The 21,302-nt window shown below is 41.8% G+C and overlaps 1 protein-coding gene across 1 annotated transcript; it reads right to left on the bottom strand.

Moving 5' to 3' along the window:
- Positions 1-1,588: 1,588 nt before the first annotated feature.
- nf2b (NF2, moesin-ezrin-radixin like (MERLIN) tumor suppressor b) lies at positions 1,589-20,812 on the bottom strand. Its single transcript, XM_080748377.1, has 17 exons — positions 20,501-20,812; positions 19,731-19,831; positions 18,114-18,239; positions 15,141-15,263; positions 14,729-14,812; positions 14,481-14,549; positions 14,149-14,231; positions 13,295-13,370; positions 12,954-13,091; positions 12,234-12,308; positions 12,001-12,114; positions 11,396-11,518; positions 8,102-8,319; positions 6,371-6,473; positions 5,634-5,764; positions 4,982-5,153; positions 1,589-3,219 (listed from the first exon to the last, which is right to left on the bottom strand). The coding sequence occupies exons 2-17, from the start codon at positions 19,818-19,820 to the stop codon at positions 3,172-3,174; spliced, it is 1,773 nt and encodes a 590-aa protein (XP_080604503.1). The 5' UTR covers positions 19,821-19,831; positions 20,501-20,812; the 3' UTR covers positions 1,589-3,171.
- Between the last annotated feature and the right edge of the window lie 490 nt (positions 20,813-21,302).

Below are 21,302 nucleotides of genomic sequence, written 5' to 3'. Positions count from 1 at the left end.
TGGAGATAAGCCACCTACGGTCGCTTATCTCCCGATTAGGGAGTCTTACTGGTGTGAATATTAACAAGATCAACTTGCTTCTTATGCCACGTCTTATCATACTTGAGTGAAGACGGAGGAGCACAATGTTTAATTGTGCCCTCTATAAGAAGTAGGGTCCCGCCTCACCTCGCCTGATACTAGGGTTCTGTAGTGCAGTGGTTCTCAAACTTTTCAGGCCGCGACCCCCCAAATAATCATATTTTAACTGGGGACCCCTCCACCCTGATGAGCACTGAGATTTGAGGCATTACATTTTGTATAACACACACGCCTCGCAAAACGTGAGGCGTTGTGAGCATGTAGATCTATTTTCACAATTTCTGCCTCTTTAATTTGTCATTTTAGAGGTATTAAAGTCCTTAGATTATCACTATAAATGTGCAGATACCCTCTACACTTAAAACTTTGTTGGTTTGTTTACTGTTGAGTGAGAAATCAATGTTGCACATTAAGTTAATCATCTGGGGGTCCTGACCCACAGGTTGTGAACCACTGCTGTAGTGTGTCTGCATGTGCCAGGTCAAGTTGGGAATCTGGACTATTTGAGTCATTCATTAAAATATCACAAGCTTTAGTTCCTTTTAAAATACTGTTATTTGTTTATTAAGACAACTGTGTTCTTATCCATAAAACAATGGATGACAATTATCCATAAATGAGGAAGACGCAACTCGCAGTTTCATCTCAAAAGCCCACTGTTAAAATAAAGACATTACAGTGTCAGTTTTGTTGAACCTGTACACACAAAATTACTTTTGTGTTACAACAGCATTGATTATGCAGTTTGTGCATTTCTGATGATTTCAAATCACACATTAGAATGGAATAAATTAGGATTTATTGGACAACATAGGGTTATTTGTTAAAATGAAAGAGATCCTGCACTGTCGAGTCGAGATTTTCTGTATTTTGTCTGGCGACTTACTACAGGAGAGATAGTGCTTGCAACTTTGCATGGCTATGAATGCTCGCTGAAGCCATAAATTGAAGAGAACACAATGACTAGCCTGAATTATACCTCATCATACAAGAGTATCTTGCCACACAATCTCTCCTTCGTACGGCAGGACTCATCAATCACAGAACCAGACCATGATGGAGTGAAAATGACAGTCAAAATGGACTTATTGACCCCAATTACTTGTCATTAGTCAGCTCTTGAATAGTTCAATCACATGTCTAGGTCACTGCAAACTGTGCAAAGCAGCTGCAAAGTAACGGAGTACTTTACCAGTCCTGGCAACTTTCTACTGTAATATGAACACTTTGCCTCAATGTCTTCCCTTTGTCAAAGATACGAGCAGGAAAGGAATATGGTGATGAAATCAATAATCCACATTTTGATTAATTAAATTGACCCTTTTGGAAGGTAAACACAGACAAGGTTGTAACATTAATTGTGGGTGTGTTTCATCTACAGTAGGTGTTAACTGTAGAGAAGCTGTGCATGCTGACACACAGTAACACCTTGCATGTTTTGGAAGCTCTACCAGAGTGATGAGTCACTAAAGGTTGTGGACAGTTCCAAAAGAAGTCAAATTAAAGGTTTGTTTAAATCGTGTGTCCTGACAGTTTAATCACTGCATGTAACCATGCATTAAAACTGAAATAAAGCAGCAATGCACACATGAGCGAGTTTGATAAAGAAGCCAGTCTTCATTTCATGGGGTTCCAAAACAATGTTACGGTAAGCTGGAGGCAATATGAAGAATATCGATCGTGTGGAACTATTGAGTAGCAGAATCTACCTGATCTCATCAGTTCCAATAGTAACCCTGAGAAGGCCATGAGGGTGGGTAAAAAGAGACTATAGTAGACGGTTTGACGCTATAAATAAAACAGCTACTCTGATGGTCTCATTTTTTTGAATATCCGGTTTGCAACCATTGCTCCGGCACATGACAAACACCTGATACACCTACCCACATTCCATTTTTTTTATAAGGCACAGGAGCACAAATGACATCAAATTCAATGTCAGTAACATGAAACCTATTGATAAAAAAACAAAAAACAAACACAAATCTACATTTAAGGCACATCAGTCTACAATACAAAACAGAAAACACTTGAAATGGCATAAGCTTGGAGTCACATCTCTCATGCATTTATGACACGAAACACAAGAAATGGTGGAGGAACACGCTCGTCTCTCGGTAAAGGTAGTCCTGTGCAGGCTACCAAGCATTCACAAAGACAAGCTCATTTAAACATAAGATAAAAACTTACAATAGAATACTGAATTGTACACATTTATATGACGTCTAGTGTTTCTGCACGTCGGTCTCAAACGACTATAATCCATAATGTATGAACGGATGACATAAATCTTTAGAGGGTTTCGTTTTTACAAGTGACAATCTTGCAAAATCGGAAATCAGTAAATTCATCCGGTAATCTAGTTTAGTTAGGTTAAATTTGGGGATTTACTTTTCAAGGTAAGAATAAAGAAAATCAGGTTAATTCAACAACACTTGCAATGGATATGTGACTTTAAACGCGCAGTTGTGCAGATTTGCAATACATTTAACCACTTAAGCCCTTTATATTTTGCAGAAACTGTGTCTAGGGCTGATTGCGACAGATATAAGACATGACACTTGTAGCAGAGAGAATGGATGCATCTCCCAAGGCACCAGTCAGCAGTAATTGTATTCAACTCATGACTCAATATCCCTTAAAACTACAAAAAACACTGGCATAAAATTCAAAATTCATTCACACGCCCATTTTCAGCACTAGGTCCTGAAGTAGTGTTAGATGCCTGGCACATATACATAGTGTTCATAACACATAACAAAAAAATTAAATAAAATAAAAAAAAGTCTTGAGGAGAAAACCTGTGGTGTAGCAGGAACTGCAACCTAGTGTGATAGCCTTTGTGAACAACCTAACTTTATGGTCGTTTGAGGCACGGTGTCATTAAGGATGGTTGAGAAGTCTTTCCACAGCACGCCATAAACATGTGTATTCCTGTGCATCGTGTGTTTCTTTTCGCCAGGTCAAAACAAAACAAAACAAAAGTCTCAAGCATAAAGTGGATGCCTGTCTTGATAGCAAAAAGCAATAAGTCACAACATCCAGAGTCTCTCTCTCTCTCGTCTCTCCGTTTCACTCAGTGGGGCTGGCTCAGACTTCTTCAAAGAAGGCCATCTGAGACATGTAGGCAGAGTTCCGCTGTAAACAGAGACAGAAGACGGTATCAGTGGATTAGCTGTTTGAAAGAGGGAGACACAGTGGGAAGAGCTGCAGGGACGAGGTGTCGCAGGTCCTGGTTGGTTGGTTGAAGCTAAACTGAATGGAGGATCACTGGTCCGAGAAATCCTGGCACAGCTCAACGACAGGGATGAAAACATAGGGGAGCACAAAACGAGATCACAAAGGCAGCGCAGTGCATTCTGTACTATTATTATGTTGCAGAAGATTTAGAGAATCTGCATAATAAATACAGAATATAGTTTATATTAATATCCATTATACTTCTTTACCACGCTATACTATCTGTAAACACAATAACTGCTGTGCAGTATTAAATATAATAGCAATACAAAAAAATGTATTACAAACTAAACTGTAGTTTTTTTTTATACCACAACCCTATAATATGAGGTAAATGATTTGGCGACCTGAGCTAAATCATCTCCTGTGTGCCTCAGCCTACTTAAAGACCGGCTGACACGCCCAGAAGTTTAACATTATGATACAGTAGGTCACGTGGTCTTTCTCCAAACAGTCTGAAAAGGAGGCGGGCCGTATCCGTTAGTAGTGAATGTATACTTCGTCCGTTGTGCGGTGCCGCGCACAACGTGACGCGTTGTTGTTAGCTTCTAGCGCCGCACCGGACGGCTATTTTCGAGAGCTACACAGGCTACACAGTACACACAGAGTGTATGAGCCGCGGACTTCAGTGCATGCTCCGGTGTGCGTTCCATTACAGCAGGAGATGGCTGCTGGGCTCAGAGCTGGGGAGGAGGAGAACGTTGGACCCTCGTACTAATCTCTGACACCTTTTTGGTAGAAGACTTGTACTTATACGCCTTTAGGGTGGATTCTATAGCAGATTCTATAATATTTTTACCCCTAGAACTGCTTGTTTTAAAATTTGTTTTATGAAGTCGCATTTGTTCTCCTCCTTGCACGGTTATGTTGGGTTAGTTTCTCAAGATAATGCCCAGTGCTCAACTCCGCCCCCTCCCCCCATATTAGCCAATCAAATTAATGTATTGCAGTTACTGTAGAGAAAGTACTACTTTCAGTACAGTAACTACAATAAATTAATTTGATTGGGTAATTTAACATGGGGGTACATGACATCATTAAAAAATTATGCTAATTTGATAGCCTTAATTAGCTGTTTTGGCCGTGTCAGCAGGTCTTTAACTAGCTGCTGCTTGTGTGTGTCTCTGTGTCGTCTTGTCTCCTGTTGTTGCTACACTCGCTCAGTGTTACAAGGCGGACCTTTGTGTGTGTGCGTGTCTGAGAGAGAGAGGAGTCAAGGTGACCTCTTCACGTTGGTTACCGTTTCTTGATAAAGAATATATAGCTTATTTTTGTGGTAGCCAATTGGTGACCCCAATGGCAACTCCCCGCGACCCCGTTTTGGGTCGGGACCCATAGTTTGCGAATCACTGCTGTAGAACTTATGTTATACAACATTATAAGGTTCTGCATGGGTCCTTAGCTAAAGTCAGCACCACTATTATGGCTTATTCCAATGTGTATATAAATAATATTATGTAATCAAACAGTAGGCCTAAATTATGGAAGTACACAAACGTAGGTACAATAGAAGCCGATATTTCTAACACAGAGTAAAAGTACTATGTGGACAAGGTGAAAACTGTGACAAGCTTCTGCTGAATTTGGGGCTCAACATATCTGAAGAAATAAATAATAGAACTGGGAACAGCCTCCAGACATGAGTGTGGGGTGAACTTACATTGCTGTGAGGCGCATAGAGGGGTTCAGGGACATATCCCCGGGCATCTCCGCGGAGACTGTAGAGCGAGGCCTGCTGCTGCTGCTGCTCCTCCAACTTCAGAGACTCTATCTCTGTCTTCAGCTCCTTCAACTGGTCCTGCAGATGTTTACTCTTCTCCATGTACTCCAGCCTAGGGCAGCCAAAGGAAGGGAGGGAGGGAAGGAAGGTAGGTAAGCAGGGAAAAATAAAAAAATCACACCCAATGTGAAGTGAGCGGTGGTCGTGCTTGCATAACGTCTTCAGACTAGGATTTGAGTCTAGGATGTACAGGCTATGCTACACACACACACACACACACGTTTTGCTATGGCAAAACGCTGAGGAAAAAGGCTACAGACACACGCACAGCCACTCTATGGAGCGGTTTACCACCGCTCAAAAATAAAGAAAATTAGAACAAATCCAGCGACAGGGGTGGAATGGAATTTTAAGGTGAAATCGAATACAGAGAAACATTCGTATTAAAGCAATGAGGAGAAGGGAGGGGAGGAAGGCAAGGATGAACATAAGGGACAATTTTGAGCAGAGAAAAAAAGGAGACGTAAGAAAGGAGATGCGTGACATCAATGGGTAAAGCAACGTAATAAAGGAAAGACAGGTCTGGTCTAACCTCTCTCTCTCTATCTCCATGGACAGCCTCTTCATGTCAGAGTCCTTGAAGTCCATGCGCATGGACGCAGACTCGTAGGCAAAGTCTCCCGCATCGGGGGGAGGAGGGGGCGAGGAGTAGGCCGCTATGAGCTGAAACACAGCCCAGGGAGAAGATAAGTCAGCCGGCTGGGTTGTTAGAGCGTGTCATCACGCCAGCTCTGGTCTCCTAACTGTCCCTAAAGTCAGGTCCAGGGACCACCATGGTTTCTTGAGGGGTTTCTAAACTGGACCCTTAGAGCAGGGGTCTTGAATGTTTTCAGGCCAGGGTCCCCCAAACTGATGGGGAGATTAGATTGAGCAGGGACCGGGGTGGGGGTACAACATTTATTGTATATCGTCACTGTCGGGCATCTGCTATTTTCACTAGTTTTGTCTTGAGAAAGTCCTGAACGTTCTACCATTTTCATTGTGGATAGGTGGGGTTTATATGTTTTTAATGTGGGTGTCTGGTGGCCACACTTTGTACAATATTTGCATTTTTTGTTTTTATGTGAAGCGTATTTAGTTATTCATTTGGTATGAAATGTGCTATACAATCTTTAAAACACTGTTTGGCTTATAACAGCTAAAAAGGAAGTGCCATCAGAATCACACCACACAATGAACACACAAAAGTATGTCTACAAAATCTGCACAGCGCAATATGAGCTTTTCATATAATGGAGCATCCAGCGGTCAGGAGTACCGGATATGTACCGGATATGTGGTCTTGGTGATCTCCAGGAGCTTCTGTTTGGCTCTACGCTCTGCGTCCTTGGCCTCTGTAAGGTCCTGCTTCAGGTGGTCTGCCTCCTTGGTCCTGGAGACAAAAAGAGAGAACACAGCCATTGAAAGGTTAACTACAGGTAGGGCTGTCACGATTATGACATTTTACATGACGATTATTTGTCACTCAAACAATTGCGATTAACGATTTAATTGTGTTTTTGTCGTTGACAATTACATTTCTGCTTTTAAGTTGCACATGGTAGATATGACACATAATTACTGACATATTTGACAACGTTATACTTAAAAAAGAACATTGATAGTGGAAATAGACGATCTCCAAGCTCACAACGCGTCACATTGTGAGCTTGTAGATCTGGAAAAAGAACATTGATAGTGGAAATAGCCGATCTAAAAGCTCACAACGCGTCGTGATGCGACGCGTTGTGAGCTTGTAGATCTGCTATTTCCACTATTTTTGACCTTTTATTTAAATATATGAACATTTTTCAACATGGAAACGATTATGACGATTATGAAAAATAATCACGATTATGTCCAAAAATCACGATTAGACGATTATGTAATAATTGTGACAGCCCTAACTACAGGCACAGATGAGTTGTATTAGAACTGATGTTATCTGTGGTTTGTTTACACAACACATTTTGAGAGACGTCATCTGTTGCGTATACTGCATGCAAAGTATGGCCACTCAACTGATACTGATGGCCCTGGCCACACGATTTGTATATTTTGCATTATAAATAGAATTGATTATTATTATAACCAACAGGCAGACACAACGTGTTCTTTCTCCACAGATAGTAACTCATTTAGAAAGCACAACAAACATATGAAGCTGTGCTGCCCAGCCGTTATACCCAGGCAAAGAGCTCGGCAGAGCGGACACAGGGGATTACCGCTTGACTAGCCACACACACCAGACACCACTTGAAATGGACAGAAACAAGTTGCTGTACGGAGGTCGGAGGTATAATATAAAAGTTGTAAACTACTGTAGCATTTGTAGATAGACAACTAAACAACATAATCTGTCACATTATTTTGGGAGCAGGGACAGGCCTGGTACTGCTGCCAGCATCTCTGAGGGCAGCTGGGAGCAGACGGGCATGGGGAGAAATTGAGAAAAAGCACATTGTGGCACTATCGAAGGTTGTAAACAAAAACCTATAAAGTTTGCCAATACCGTACCTCACGCACAGCTGATTACTACTAGCCTCGCAAGCCATCCCGAGCTACGTCATCACCAATGTGCTTGGAGAGTCTGGCTGTTGCGAGGCCAGATTACTACTACCTATTTAAAGACCCTGTTTTTTGTTTGGTTAATTTCCTTTTGAAGTTTAACCTTGAAAAGGGTTAAGGTTCTAATCATTAACCACACCATTGTAATAATGTAATGATTTAAACAGCACAGAGGGAATTTTAAATGACGAGACAGCATGTACTAGATCTCCTGTCTCTCTCCCATCTTGAATCTTTTAAGGTAGTTTATTGTGTTTCTTGTCTCTTATTGTTGTCTTTTTGACATTTTCTGTTAACTATTTTGGTCAACTCTGTTTTGTTAAACGTGCCCTATAAATAAAGTTCGATTGGATTGGACAGGCAAAAGACTCCACGACACGCAGCTCTAAGTGCTTTCGCGTTCAATCCCTGTGCAAACAACACGTCTATTTGTTCCTTGGAGCCGAGCCCAACCTCCTCTCCGACTGCTCCACCAGCTTGACAGCCAGCTGCTCTGCCTCCCTCATCTTCTGCTCCATCAGCCTCTTCTCCTCCTTGGTCTTCATGGCGGTGACCTCCAGCCTCTGTCTCTCCTGCTCCGAGTCGGCTGCCTTGTGCGCCAGCAGTTTAGCCTCCTCCTCGGCAATCTGGGCCTTCTCCGCCAGGAGGTCTGCCGTCTCCTCCGACCGCAGCTAGAGAGGAGAGGAGAGATGGGAACGTTCAACCAGGCTGTCACAAGAGGGGGGAAAGTGGGACTGAGTTACCAGGGCCCAAGGTGGAGGGGGCCTTAATTATTTTATACTTTAGCTATTGAAAAATAGCAGATACACAAGCTCACAGCGTGGTACCAGGCAAGTGCCACGCTGCAAGCTTGTAGATCTGCTATTTTTGAAAAGTCGTGAAAATGTGTGCAAATCTTTGAATATATGCATTTCTATGCGAACATTTGTAACTCAAATTTTGCTTCTGCGGGGTCCCTGGAACGAAATATTTTGAGATGGGGGTCCGTGGCCAAATACATATAATTTTGGGGGTCCTTCACATGAAAAGGTTTGAGCACTATCTTATGATATCTTATGTTATCTTGAAATATTTTTACAATTTCGTCAACAAATAAAAGCCACACTAAAATGTTAGGGAGGGACTAGTGGAGAAGGGATGCAGTTGAACTAAGAGACAAGTAATTTTATGCTTGGTTACACTCAAGTTGTGCTCTGTGAACTTGTAGATTGGCTACTTTGCAACCAAGTGTAAAATCAACATCAAGGCCTGCCAAAATACATTTTTGTCAACAAAATCAACAGTAGATTTAACTAGACTAAAACTAAAACAGACGACTAAAATATGACTAAAACTGAATTATATTTTATTCAAAAGACTATAACTAAATCAAAATGTGATTTCAAAATCAACACTGTTTCACACTATAGCTCTCGTAATTAATTTCTCCCCGAGATAGTTCTATTTTATGTTATCTTGACATACATTGCCTAATAAGAACAGACTGTGGGAGCTAACCTTTGTGAATGTCAATGCAAGATTAGGAGTTAAGATTTCACAAAAACCACACCCATAAATGTCAGTAAATCAAATATAAAAAAAGCAAAGCTCCAGGCATTTTATCCCCATTTTATTGCTTTTTCGCTTGAGGCTCTTTGTTTTATAGGGGCAGTGTATCCATCTACTACTGTCTATCTATAAATCCACACATCTGTCTGTGTCTCTCTCTCTCTGGTTTTAATACATGTCGATAGTCTAGTTTTTTGGTCAAATTGACATTTCTGCCTAACTCAATGTAATCTATGCAAACCAGCTTTTAAAATCACCAAGCTTTTTTTCGAGCTTGGCAATTTTAAAAGCTGGTTTGCATAGAGATTACATATTGAGAATCACTGCTCTACACAGCGGTGTAAACAATACAAAGAATACAATTTGACTGTGTCCACACTCACCTCATGGTTAGACTAGGGTTGCAACGGTATGAGATTTTTAACACCGCAAATATCGTCCGTGTCAACACCGCGGTAATCGGTAACACCGTTTCAACCAACCGTCTTGTGAGCACTCAGTAGCAGCCAATGCTACCTCAAGCTACAACAACAACAACAACCATCCACCATATTAAAAATGCAGCTTTGTAAAAAAGCAACAACACTGTTAGTGTTACAACAGCCCAGCGTTTTCTTGTTTGGCTAATCGTTGTTTTTCCGCCTACTGCACGCTGTGACATTATAAAGCCACAACTAGTCTCCTGGAACGTGCCCTGCGAGTGGGGACGAGACATCATGCAGTCTGATGGGCTGTGCCTCGCCCCGTGGATGATCCGTTGATTCTGAATCTGTTCTCGACACTCCCACACAGGGAACAGCGCCCGGCCTCCCGCGATTGAGAACCGAATCCCATCGTTCATTTAAAAGAGCCGTTCAAAAGAGCGGAATCGTTGGCGAACATCACATCTCTACTGCGCTCCTCTGGGCAGGGCAGAGCAGAGCAGCGGATGCGTTTTTATTTATTTAAGGGGGTTATCGGTGTGCAAGTAAAGTACCCAGTATTGTGCTCGCTCACCGGTAACACCGGTAACACCGAGTACCGTTGCAACCCTAGGTTAGACCCTACTCCTTTTTGCCCCCACTTTTTTTTATTTGTATGACAGCGTGTGTTCGCTGCACGGTGTGGAAGGGATAAACGTCAACTGCAACTCCCTTTTCTTTGGTATTGATCAGCCCTCACTCAGGCCTGCAGCTGGTGCAAAACGTGGCTCCCTGCTCGCCTCCTTACTGGCACAAAAAAGTGAGAGCTTTTTTTTTTGCCTGATGAAGACGTAAAGTCGAAACGTTGCAGTTTCCTATAATAAAAGTACGTTTTTGGAGCATATAAACAGTGTGCGGGCGTTCTTCTCCATCCATTAACAAAAAAGCGAGAGCACATAACCCCAATTTCAGCTGCACTGCACTGGCTCCCTGTCTATTTTAGAATAGAATTTAAAGCTTCTTATTCACTTACAAATCTTTGCACGGTCTGGCCCTGCTACACATGTCTTGTGGAACCCTACACCCCCCACACGGAGCATTGAGGTCAGCCAACCAGTTGCTCTTACAGGCTCCACAACAGGCCTGCCGGGCTGAGAAGTAGGCTTTGGAACAGCCTGCCCTTCTTTAGTAGAAGTGCCAACACTATTGAGACTTTTAAATCCCTTCACACTTTTGTTCTTTAGCTTTTAATCACACTCAAAAGTTTATGTCTGGATCTGTTTTGTTGTATAGATGTGTAACATTGTGTCGCTGCATACATTATTGTTGATCCCAGTCACTCGGACTCTCCATTCCTCAAACACCAACCTTCTCCTTGTCCCGGACGGACACCAACCTCCGCACCATGGGCGACAGGGCCTTCAGCTATACAGCCCCAAGCCTGTGGAATGCTCTCCCAGAACACCTGAGAGCTCCTCAGTCCACCAATGTTTTTAAAAATGGACTAAAAACATTTCTTTTTAGCAAAGCATTTGCTTAATTATTCTAGTTGTTTTTTGTCTTTGCCCTGATTTTAGTCCCATGTAAATTTACTGATTGCCTTTATGTGCTGTTTTCTTTATGCATTTTTTTGCCTTTGTAGCACTTTGAGATTCGTAAGAATGTAAAGCGCATTATCAATAAAATGTATTGTGTTATTGTATTATGTTTTAGTTTTTTGTTGCACAGCACTTTGGTCAATCTCGATTGTTGTAAAGGTGCTTTTATAGTTTAGTTTGATTTGAACGTGTCTCCTCACCAGCGCCTCGTTGGCCAGCCGCGCCTCATCCTGCAGCTGGAACAGCCTTCTCTCCATCTCCTCCTTGGCTCGCTCTGCCTCCTCCCTCATCTGCTTCTCCCTCGCCAGGATCTGACGCTCCACCTGCAGGGGGCGTTTCAGAACGGGTACACATTATTGTGTATCATTATTTTATGCTTTAACTATTGAAAAATAGCAATAGTTGACTACAAGCTAGTCAGAGTAGATCTTTCAGGTCACATACATTGCATATCCTATTTTCACCTATCCCACCATAACGTTGTTTTCTTATCTTATTTTATCTTTTCCTCGTCTGACAGAGGGTGTTAGGACAGGCAATATTGATTGGTGTCTTTGTTAAATGTGTGCTTGTCAATCCCTTTAACACTGCAACAGTGATTAAGGTCTATTAAAAAAAATGTAGTTGAGTAGAGACTTGGAAAAGACATCTAGTCAGAATCGAACATTGATTGGACACTGCTATTACTGTAAGCGGTTGATGTTTATCCGTTCATCTACCGGTGTATGTTTTTTAACAGAGGCATTTCACCGTGGGACAAAATGGAAGATAGGAGAAAACATTTAAATGTTTTCAAAAAGCTGACCTTTTTACGTGCTTTCTCCTCCTTGGCCTGAGCCTTCATCTGCTGCACCTCAATAGAGTCCACCTTCCTCCTCCTCATGAACAGGTCGTGGTTCCCGATGCACAGCTGCAGAATCTAGTAGACATGATAGAATGCAGTGAGTGCATCGTGGGATCAATTCGTTTTTTGTCCTCTTTATTTTTAGTAGCCGCATCAAGCTCAATGGTTACGCAGGATGACTGTGAAGGACTTACCAGTTTATTGACCCGCAGTTGGGAAGAGTAGAATTTGAAGACATCTTTCTTCTTGTCCAGAGGTTTTATTGTAAACTGCAAGGTGAGAACGATACTGTTAAAACTCTTCCACTGCCATCGACGACTATGTTCGCCAAATCGTCCGAGGTCCATATATACTCTGTGCAACAGGCTGAGACTCCAGGTACCCTAACATTACTGGCCGGGTTTCCCAAAGCGGTTTTAGCCCATCGTAGCTCACGCATGGTCGTAGAGACCAGGCCCTGACCGTCATGTTCCTGTGTTTACATGGGTTCGGGCAGAGCGACTTTGAGACAACCCCATTGAGATAAACAGACAGCGAACATGACGGTCAGGGCTTGGACTCTACGACCATGCGTGAGCTACGATGGGCTAAAATCGCTTTGGGAAACCCGGCCATTGTCTTTTTGAGTATCCTTCTTTTTTAGGGTGGACTGAGAATGGTTATGATTAGATAAACCATTATAGATCCCTGGGCTTAAATTTAGACAGAGAGATTGCACCATATCCAAATATGACTTTCAGCAGCCACGTGATCAGTCAAAGTGACCTTCAAGCGAGCCATTGAAAGCCTAATTTCATTCTAAATGGCTCAGGATAAGAGTGTCAGCTAAAAGGATAAAATGTAGAATATGGAGATGCATCATGCAACCACAGTGGGTTTCAACATTCATTACATATAGCCTGGCCTGCACTCACCTCCTTCTCGCTGTAAGAGATATTGCGAATGCCGCTCCACGGAAATGACTTGTTGGGGCTGAGCTTGTTGTTGGGGCTGTAGATGTGGAGACCCTGGGCATCCACTCCCAGTAATAGGTCTGTATCCCTCTTGTTTTGCTGCTCAACATTATGGGCAACAAACAAAGAATGACCATCAGAAGTGTGACCACTTTAACCCATTTTGTGCATGTCATTATTATAGGCAAAAGTAGATTGTAGATTGTCTATTTTCAAAATAATTGGTGAAAATGTTTGAAAAAAAATTAAAATAATAAGGCTTAAGTGGTTAACTGATTGTGCCACTTCTTCAGTTCACTCACAGTGATGGCAAAGTAGCTGACCCCATACATCTCCAGGTCCTGAGCAATCTTCAGGTAATCCATCTCTGCCTCATCCCTGTATTGGGGGAGGGGCAGTGATCAAGGATATATCGCGCACACTCAGCCACTCACAACACCAATCAGACATAATAGCACATAAGTTAAAAAAAGAGGGTACCGGTATATTCACAGAGTTAAAGAAAGAATACAACTGGCACGTCTGCTGGACGGCAGGTGCAGGACCAACAGTGGTTAAGGCAAGATACAAAATAGAAGTCTGCACACTGTAACTTTGCCAGCTCCCAGTCAAGGCTTTATTAAAGATTAACATTTCAACGCAGAGTCTTCGGAAGAAGAAGAAGATTCTGAAGAAGCCTCTGTGTTGAAACGTTAATCTATAATAAAGCCTTGACTGGGAGCATGCAAAGTTACAGTGTGCGGACTTCTATTTTGTATCTTGCTATATTGACTGGGTATTGTATTTACCCGTCCTATCAATTAGGAGCAGTAGTTGGGGTTCTTGCTCGAAGTACACTTCGACGCATAAGATGGGGTGGCAGTGGATCAGGTGGCCGGTAGATTGGCCGGATGGAGAACGGCACCGTTTCCCGTTCGATCATGCGCTCCCCCTGAGTTAGTGTCAAAGTGTCCTTGAGCAAGATGCTGAACTGAGTCCTAATTGCTCCTGATGTGCAGGTTGGTGCCTTGCATGGTTTACTATGCCATTGTTGTATGAATGTGTGGGTGAATGTAATGCACAATCTATGTAAAGCGCTTTGAAATAAGGCATTATATTATTAAATGCACTATTTAAGTTGTGAAGAGCCATACTGTACTGTGAGCACCTGTCTTACCTGGCAATGCCTCTGTGCTCAGCATACCACGCTGTGATCTTCTCCTCCCACATGTCGGCTGTCATCTGATACTGCATCAGAACCTGAGGTACAAACGCAGAGGAACAGAATGTAACAGGAGACACGTGTTGCACAGAGTATCAGCAAACTGATTTGATAAAGTACTGTTATTTTAGTGATTATACGTGGTGTGAGTGTGTGTGTGTGAGTGTGAGAGAGAGATTTTTCATTTTATTATGATACCAAAGTAAAATGATTAGTTATCTGACAGCACAAATGCATATTTTAATAGTCACAGAAAGGATTGGGGAAAAGAAGTTGGTTATACTTACGCTTTTTGGTAGTAGCTCATCTTGAGCCAAAAAGCCTCGCTTGTGGAAGTTTGGGTCATAGTCCCCATACTATTTGAGAGGAGTGGCAGTGAACGAGGGATAGTGAATGAGAATTGAGAGCAAGACATCAAACTTCTAAGTTCAATACATGCATAAAATATCATAAGGCTAATGCATTATTGATATGGTCTACTGAAAGTGCGGCAAAAGTCTGAAATAAAGCTGAAATTGCCTTGGAAGTTTGTTACCTTCGCTTGAACCGCATACGATGCAAGCAGAACTGAGGCTTCGGGTGAACAGAATATCTCTTCGTCCAATATCTGCTTTTTCACCTAATAATAAATAAATAAATAAAATAGTTTAAAAGACAGAAGTCAGTGAACAGGTGTTCTACTAATGTGTTCGCTATGCTGGCTTGTGGTGGACATTTTTGTCCCTATCCCTAACTGATCTTTTTTTTGCCACATAACAGGTCTGTAACACAGAGTGTACAACACACCAAGTGTTATAGGGGTCCTTGAAACATTTGAGAACCACTAGCACTAGTGTGGACTCCTACTATGCTGTAGTGTCATAGTAAAATAAGTGTCATATTGATGACCCCTGATGGTACCATATGATATTCCGGCTGGTGGTCACCTACAGTATAAGCTAATTTACCTGAAGGAAGAAGAGGTGCTGAGTTATTTCCTGGACCAATTCCTCCTCGACTTTCTCCGGGAAGAACTTTGCGAGGAAATGAAATGTTATGGGTGAGTCCTTTGGAACCTCTTGATCCAAGACCTTAATGACCAAGTAGAGGAAAACAACATCAGGCAAGAGCACATTGATTTTCTTTTCAATTCATTCCCTGTGGGGGGAGTTTCTCCTCACAGACCACGCTCTAATGTGGAAGTCGGAGCACTGCAGTCAGCCACAGAGCAGCATGGAGCTTGTTATGCTGGATGCACAACAGAGGATTTTCAAATCGGAAACCCTTTTTAAAAGTGTGGGAGACTACACAACAAATTTTTCCATTCACTTCACGAATGGAGAAAGACGATTGCTTTAACTAAATTTTGTGCTTAATTTATTTTTATTGTGAGATGTCAGAAGCAAGGGATTCATCTTAACAGGAAATATAATATGAAAGATTGTGCAATCAGCTGACATGTTTTGACGGATGTGAATCCCAGTGAAATAATGAACAAGGGGAAGTTACCTGACTTGAAGCATTATTTACATATTTAAATGTCGGCTTTGACAAGGTGAATGACAAGACAAGTACTAGAAGCTTTCCGGGAACCATCATTGGCTATTGCAGGTTTCTGCTCAATATTTCATCATTGTTTCTGACACATTACAGGATTTCAATTCAGATATTTATGATAATGATAAACCTCTGTCATCTCGTCAATTTGAGGCATACTGAGCATTAAAAAATGATGGACTTTTATTTCTTAAGCTCTGTCCAGACCGGCGAATTAGCGAAAGCGATGTGAATAAGCGAACCAAAAAGGCGAAGAATTCGCGATTCGCCTTTTTCCATACACATCAAAAAGCGACGCGAATATGCGTACTGTATAATATTCGCTTAATTCGCCTAAATACGAGGGGGTGATATCTGCCCGTAGCGGCTGCAGGCAGATATCTTCTCCTTACAGGAGAAAGGAGAAGGCAAGGTCCCTCGACCTTGCTCTCTCTCTCTCTCTTTAAGTAGGATAGAGTGAGCTTGATTTAATACAGAGAGAGAGAGGAGTTCACCAGCGAATGTTCGCTAAATTCGACACAAGGGCGAATAAAGAACAGACGCCTTTTCGCTTTTTTGAAATTCGCGTTTGGTGTGGATGCTTCCATTGACTTTATAAGGTTTTAAACAAAAGGCGAATTATACGCTAATTCGCTATTCGCCAATTCGCCGGCGGTGTGTACAAAGCATTAGTGCAAGTCTCCATGGTTTGATTTATTGATATTTACAATAAAAAAGTGGGGAGACTCCGATCCAATCGGTGACATTTAAGATAATGAATGTGCACCGCAGCCCTCAACACTACAGGAAAATGTGGGCATATAATCATTTGAGATCAACCTCGAATAGGCCAATCGGGAACACCCATGTGGGGCAGCAGTGGCTCGGTAGAGCGGCCGGATGGGAACCGTGAGTTTCCCAGTTCAATCCCGGGCTCCCCCAGAGTCAGTGTTGAAGTGCAAGACGCTGAACCCCTAATTGCTCCCGATGTGCAGGTTGGTGCCTTGCATGGTTTCCCCCGCCATCGGTGTAGGTGTGTGAATGGGTGACTGTAATGCACAATCTATAAGTAAAGCGCTATATACAGCAGATGCACCATTTACCATGTGATTTTCTGGAGGAAGAATCGGTCAGATTATTCTCTACTAGTGTGGCTACAAGCATTATGGATTCAACACGTTGCTCAAGTGCACTTCAGCAGGGCATAAACAGGACTTGAATCCAAGTCCTTCTGTTAACTCATTCAGAGCCCCAGACATTAACGGATTATAATGTCCAAAGCAGGGCAGGAATTTCATGGAGGCCATGAAGGCCATGGCCTCTGTTGCCCCTCAGTTTGGCCTTGTGCCCCTCAAAACAATGGCATGACCTGGGGCCACAGTGGCCTTAATGCCCCAGCTGACTGTATACCACTTTCTCCTCTGTCTCTTTCTTGTCATGTAGACATCAGTGTATTTTGTTGAGATTCTGAAATCTTAACTCCTCCGAGTCCCCATCTTTAAACCAATCCAGTGACTTTGATTGGTGCAGGGCTGAGCATGGATCAGAGGTTATCGTCCCTAACCTTTAAATTCAACAAATTCTTTCAATGGGCTAAATTCTAAAATCTTGTTTTATTGATGGCCTTCATTCCAAAGGCATTTGGCCTTTGTGCCCTCAAAAAATTGACAACACCAAAGGCCAAATGGCCTTGCCCCTAAAATGACACAATTCCAGGCCTGGTCCAAAGTGCCTCCTTCAGGTCCCATTCACTTGCGTTGTCTTATTTTGAAGGCCAGAAGTCCACCGCGCAATCACTTCCGGTCTGACGTCATCGGATCGTGCGCCGGAACCGATCCGTGTCCACGTGGAGTTGTGTAATGGCCGACCGGGAGCTTTTATAACTGTGTAACATAAGCGAGCATCTGCCTCCATCCTAGCTTCTAAAGTGTAGTTTTGAGATAATGGACATTAAAGATGAGATCCCCCGTCCACCTCAATGTTATGGATGGGACTATTTTGTGCTCGTGGAGCCGTGATGATGCGAAATCAGCGACGGATTTCGTCTCCGGACCGCCGGCGATTCTTCTCGGTAATGTACTCGCCGTTACAGTAATCTATTACTTTTCCAGAGATATCCCGTGAATGGCACTACAGATACTCGAGTACATTTCACGAGACATCTCGCGAATGGCACTAGATGAGTTAAGAGGGCTGCCTCTCTACTGGCTAATATTCTGCCGCCTGTCCAGCCAAATGTTTTAGAAGACAAGAGCTCTCTGTGCAGTGAATCAATGCCTAGTAACAATACATAATACATTTACTTGTGCTAACACTGGAAATGGCATTCCAGTGAAGTCTGCCATAATAGCTGTAATATCTTTCAGGGGAGAAAAGGCAATTCATTCATTCCATGTTTCACTCACCCGTTTCTCTTGCTTCAGCCAAGCATAAGTGTCCTTCACTGTGTATCTCAGGCCAAAGAACCAGGTCTCCCTCAAACCAACAGTGCGACACACTAGATCAAACAAATCTTTCCCTTTCCATTTCACCTAGAGGAATGGACAATGAGCATAACGTTGGTGAGGTCAGGTTTTTTTGCTAGTAGCTGGTACCATTCCAGTCCTAAGCCATAAAAATAGCGAAAAATATGATAACCTTCTCATCTGCAAATAAGATATGTGTATAGTTGGGATAAAGGAAGGACACATTTTGATTAAATCTAAGCATAGTGTAATATAGTGATAGGATAGCATAAGCGTTGTCCTTTCCTGGTTTTAAAGTCTGCAATTGCAGTAAAGTGATGTAATTTTCTAAACTCACTTGACTGTTCTAGCTGTTCAATTATTTGCCTTACCCACTTCAGCAGTGTTTTCCCTACCATTGCCTTGACGCCCTCCCCCCAAAAGTCACGTCCAGTCAATTTTCTATTCAGTACCAAATCACATTATAAGTTACCTAAAGGCACTTAGAGCAGGTCTAAACCATACCCTTTCATTAATTTATGTGCTTTCAGAAAATTGCATAATCAGTCAGGTCTTTTATTTAGTTTAATTTGGGAATGAAATGTAATGTTCCCAAGATTGTGTGAAAAGCAAAATTCCATATTCTGTAATTCCTGAAATAACTATATACAGCACAGTAATATAATTATTGATATAATAATTGTGAGCTTTAGGCAATAGGCCTGTAGGCTACTAAGGCTAGGCTTACTTGGAGAGTTGGTAGCATAGTTTGTAGAAGTGAAATGGTCAAATTACCGGTATTTTTCACAAAGCAGAATTAGAAGTCTTTCAGGCAGGCAATTGTGAAAAAATTGTGAAAAAAGATTATGTATCCTGTCACATGCAGCCCGCTAGGAAATGTGGGCAGTTTTCTTGTTTTTTCTTTTAATTTGAAGAGAAAAACTAATTATACATTATCCGGACCCCAAGCTATACACTGGCCCTGACCAGTAGTTACATTACAATAGCATGCACAGCAAGTGTAGCCTACCTCTAGGGGTGTGCGATATGGAAAAATACAATATCGCAACATTTTCCCAAGCTGTATCACGATTCTTTTGTTGGGTGTTGGGTTTTTTATGGTTATTTTTCAAGTTACTTAACAGTTCAACCACCTACCAGGTAACAAAAACTAAAAAGAAAAAGGAGTAACAGACCATTTAGACCAGTGGTCCTCAAAGTGGGGTCCAGAGACTCTCTGGGTTCCTTTTGGGAGGTCAAATTGATCCTTACAAGTATGTAACTCTGACAGTATACAAATGAAACCAAATGGACCCTTACGGGTTCATTTGGTTTTCATTTGTATACTGTCAGAGTTAAGGGGAGACCTTGACATTTTAAAGTGAGAACTACTGATTTAGACAAAAATGCAGGTTTAAATGAATTCTGCAATGCATCTCTGTATTAACAATTCAACAGGATATTTTATAAGGCTCCCTCATTGTATCACGATATATACAATATCTCTGAAAAGGCTTATCATGGATACATTGTATCGTCTCAACGATATTTATCACCATATCGCCCACCCCCACCTACCTCACAGCTGAATTCCATTTCAGCATCCATGGTGATCACTTTGACTTTGAAAGTCTTTGGCTGTTTCTTCTTTAATCCTAATATAGACATGTTGAATGAATCTGTGAAATAAAGAAAGACAGAAAGAAAGAAACAAACCTGAGAACGTTCTTCTAGTCAAAAGAAACTTCACACTGAAAAAAAAAGGTTCATCATAACAACATTTTCCTATGATCATGGATATATCATGGTCTTGGTCAGCCCATGAATCACACTGTAATCACACTGTTTCGCTGATGTACAGTATTCAGCTTTGGACATGAGCAGCACTCACTACCAATGTTACAGTAGCTGTAAGCTGAAATGTTATTGTAGATGTGATGTTAGCTGGGGTGTTATTATAAAAGTGATGTTATTGTAGATGTGATGTTAGCTGGGGTGTTATTGTAAATGTGATGTCATTGTTGATTGATGTGATGTTAGCTGGGATGTTTGAGTGATTGAATTGATTTAAGAATTAATAAGAAGTTTGCAACAGAAAAAGGTAGTTTCATGACAGTACAAATCACTGGTACAGGGTCAACTAAAAGGAGATCCTAGTAGTAAGCTTTTAGGCTTATTTACACAGGAACCACTTTATGTATCTCATATGTTGTAGCTGTGTATTGTGTTGTCTTGGCTGAGTGTGTCTGTGAGAGAACCTCTGTCTGTGAGAAGCTGGTGTTTGAATTGTGTTCCAATACTATCCAAAGCAACAACCTCCACAAGACCACGACAATAAATAACTTTACCTTCAAGAAGAGTCACCAACAGCAGGGAAGACAAGGCCTCGTCCCAGTGAGTCTCTAGTTTTATTATTGTTGGGACACCAGATGCTAAAGCTAGCTAACGTTAACTGCCCAATTATGCCACGAAGACGGACCAAAACCAGTCGTAGGAAGAGCGAAACTTTGGATTAATCTCCATGTTTTGCGTATCGGATCCAGATAGCGTTTCCCCCCCGTCCCCGTATATGTGGTTGTCCCAAAGAAACACTGAAGAATGGATATCTACTGGTGGATAGTTGACAGACAGCGTTAGTAGTTAGCCTAGCTGTTAGCTCTGTGTGTGTAGCCTTCAGGACTTTCCAGAAAGCTTTTGTTTTGACTCTACAGGTGGGAACATGAACAGCACTAGCCTAGAGCAGCAGCACACTTTATATTATTTATTTGTGTTCATCTTTATGATGTAATATTGTTTGGATTGTTATGTATGGACATTTCTGTTTTAAAGCAGTCTTTTACAAAAAAGTGTTAATGCAGTTTTAATACAAGTCCGTGGAAATTAACCATTCAAAAATAATAAAACAGGACAGGTTACTACTACTGCCGTGCGCAGTGCGCATGTCACAGAGTCCAACAACTCCAACTCTGTAGGTGCATAAGGTAGTTCTTGGCCTTGGATTTTATTTAAAGGCATAATGAGTCTGTGTAAGTTTACTAGTCTGGTGGCTTTGAATGTGCCATTTGAAGCTATTGTTTTGAACTTGAAACACATTTCATGGTCGCATATTTATTCCTTCTTTTAATAGGTAGAAATAATATCATAGTTTTA

Source organism: Nannobrachium achirus (assembly GCF_963921795.1).
Source record: "Nannobrachium achirus genome assembly, chromosome: 19".
NCBI lineage: Eukaryota > Metazoa > Chordata > Actinopteri > Myctophiformes > Myctophidae > Nannobrachium > Nannobrachium achirus.
Note: the sequence above shows the minus strand (reverse complement) of the source record. Positions and strands in the feature narration are given on the sequence as shown.

What these genes read in the sequence shown, in the direction of transcription:
- nf2b (XM_080748377.1), bottom strand. Translation starts at nt 19,820, where the DNA reads ATGTCTATATTAGGATTAAAGAAGAAACAGCCAAAGACTTTCAAAGTC. An exon ending in TCAGCTACTTTGCCATCACT is followed by an intron (nt 13,092 to 13,294) that starts GTGAGTGAACTG and finishes AATGTTGAGCAG; the next exon opens with CAAAACAAGAGGGATACAGA. An exon ending in AACTGCGGGTCAATAAACTG is followed by an intron (nt 12,115 to 12,233) that starts GTAAGTCCTTCA and finishes CATGTCTACTAG; the next exon opens with ATTCTGCAGCTGTGCATCGG.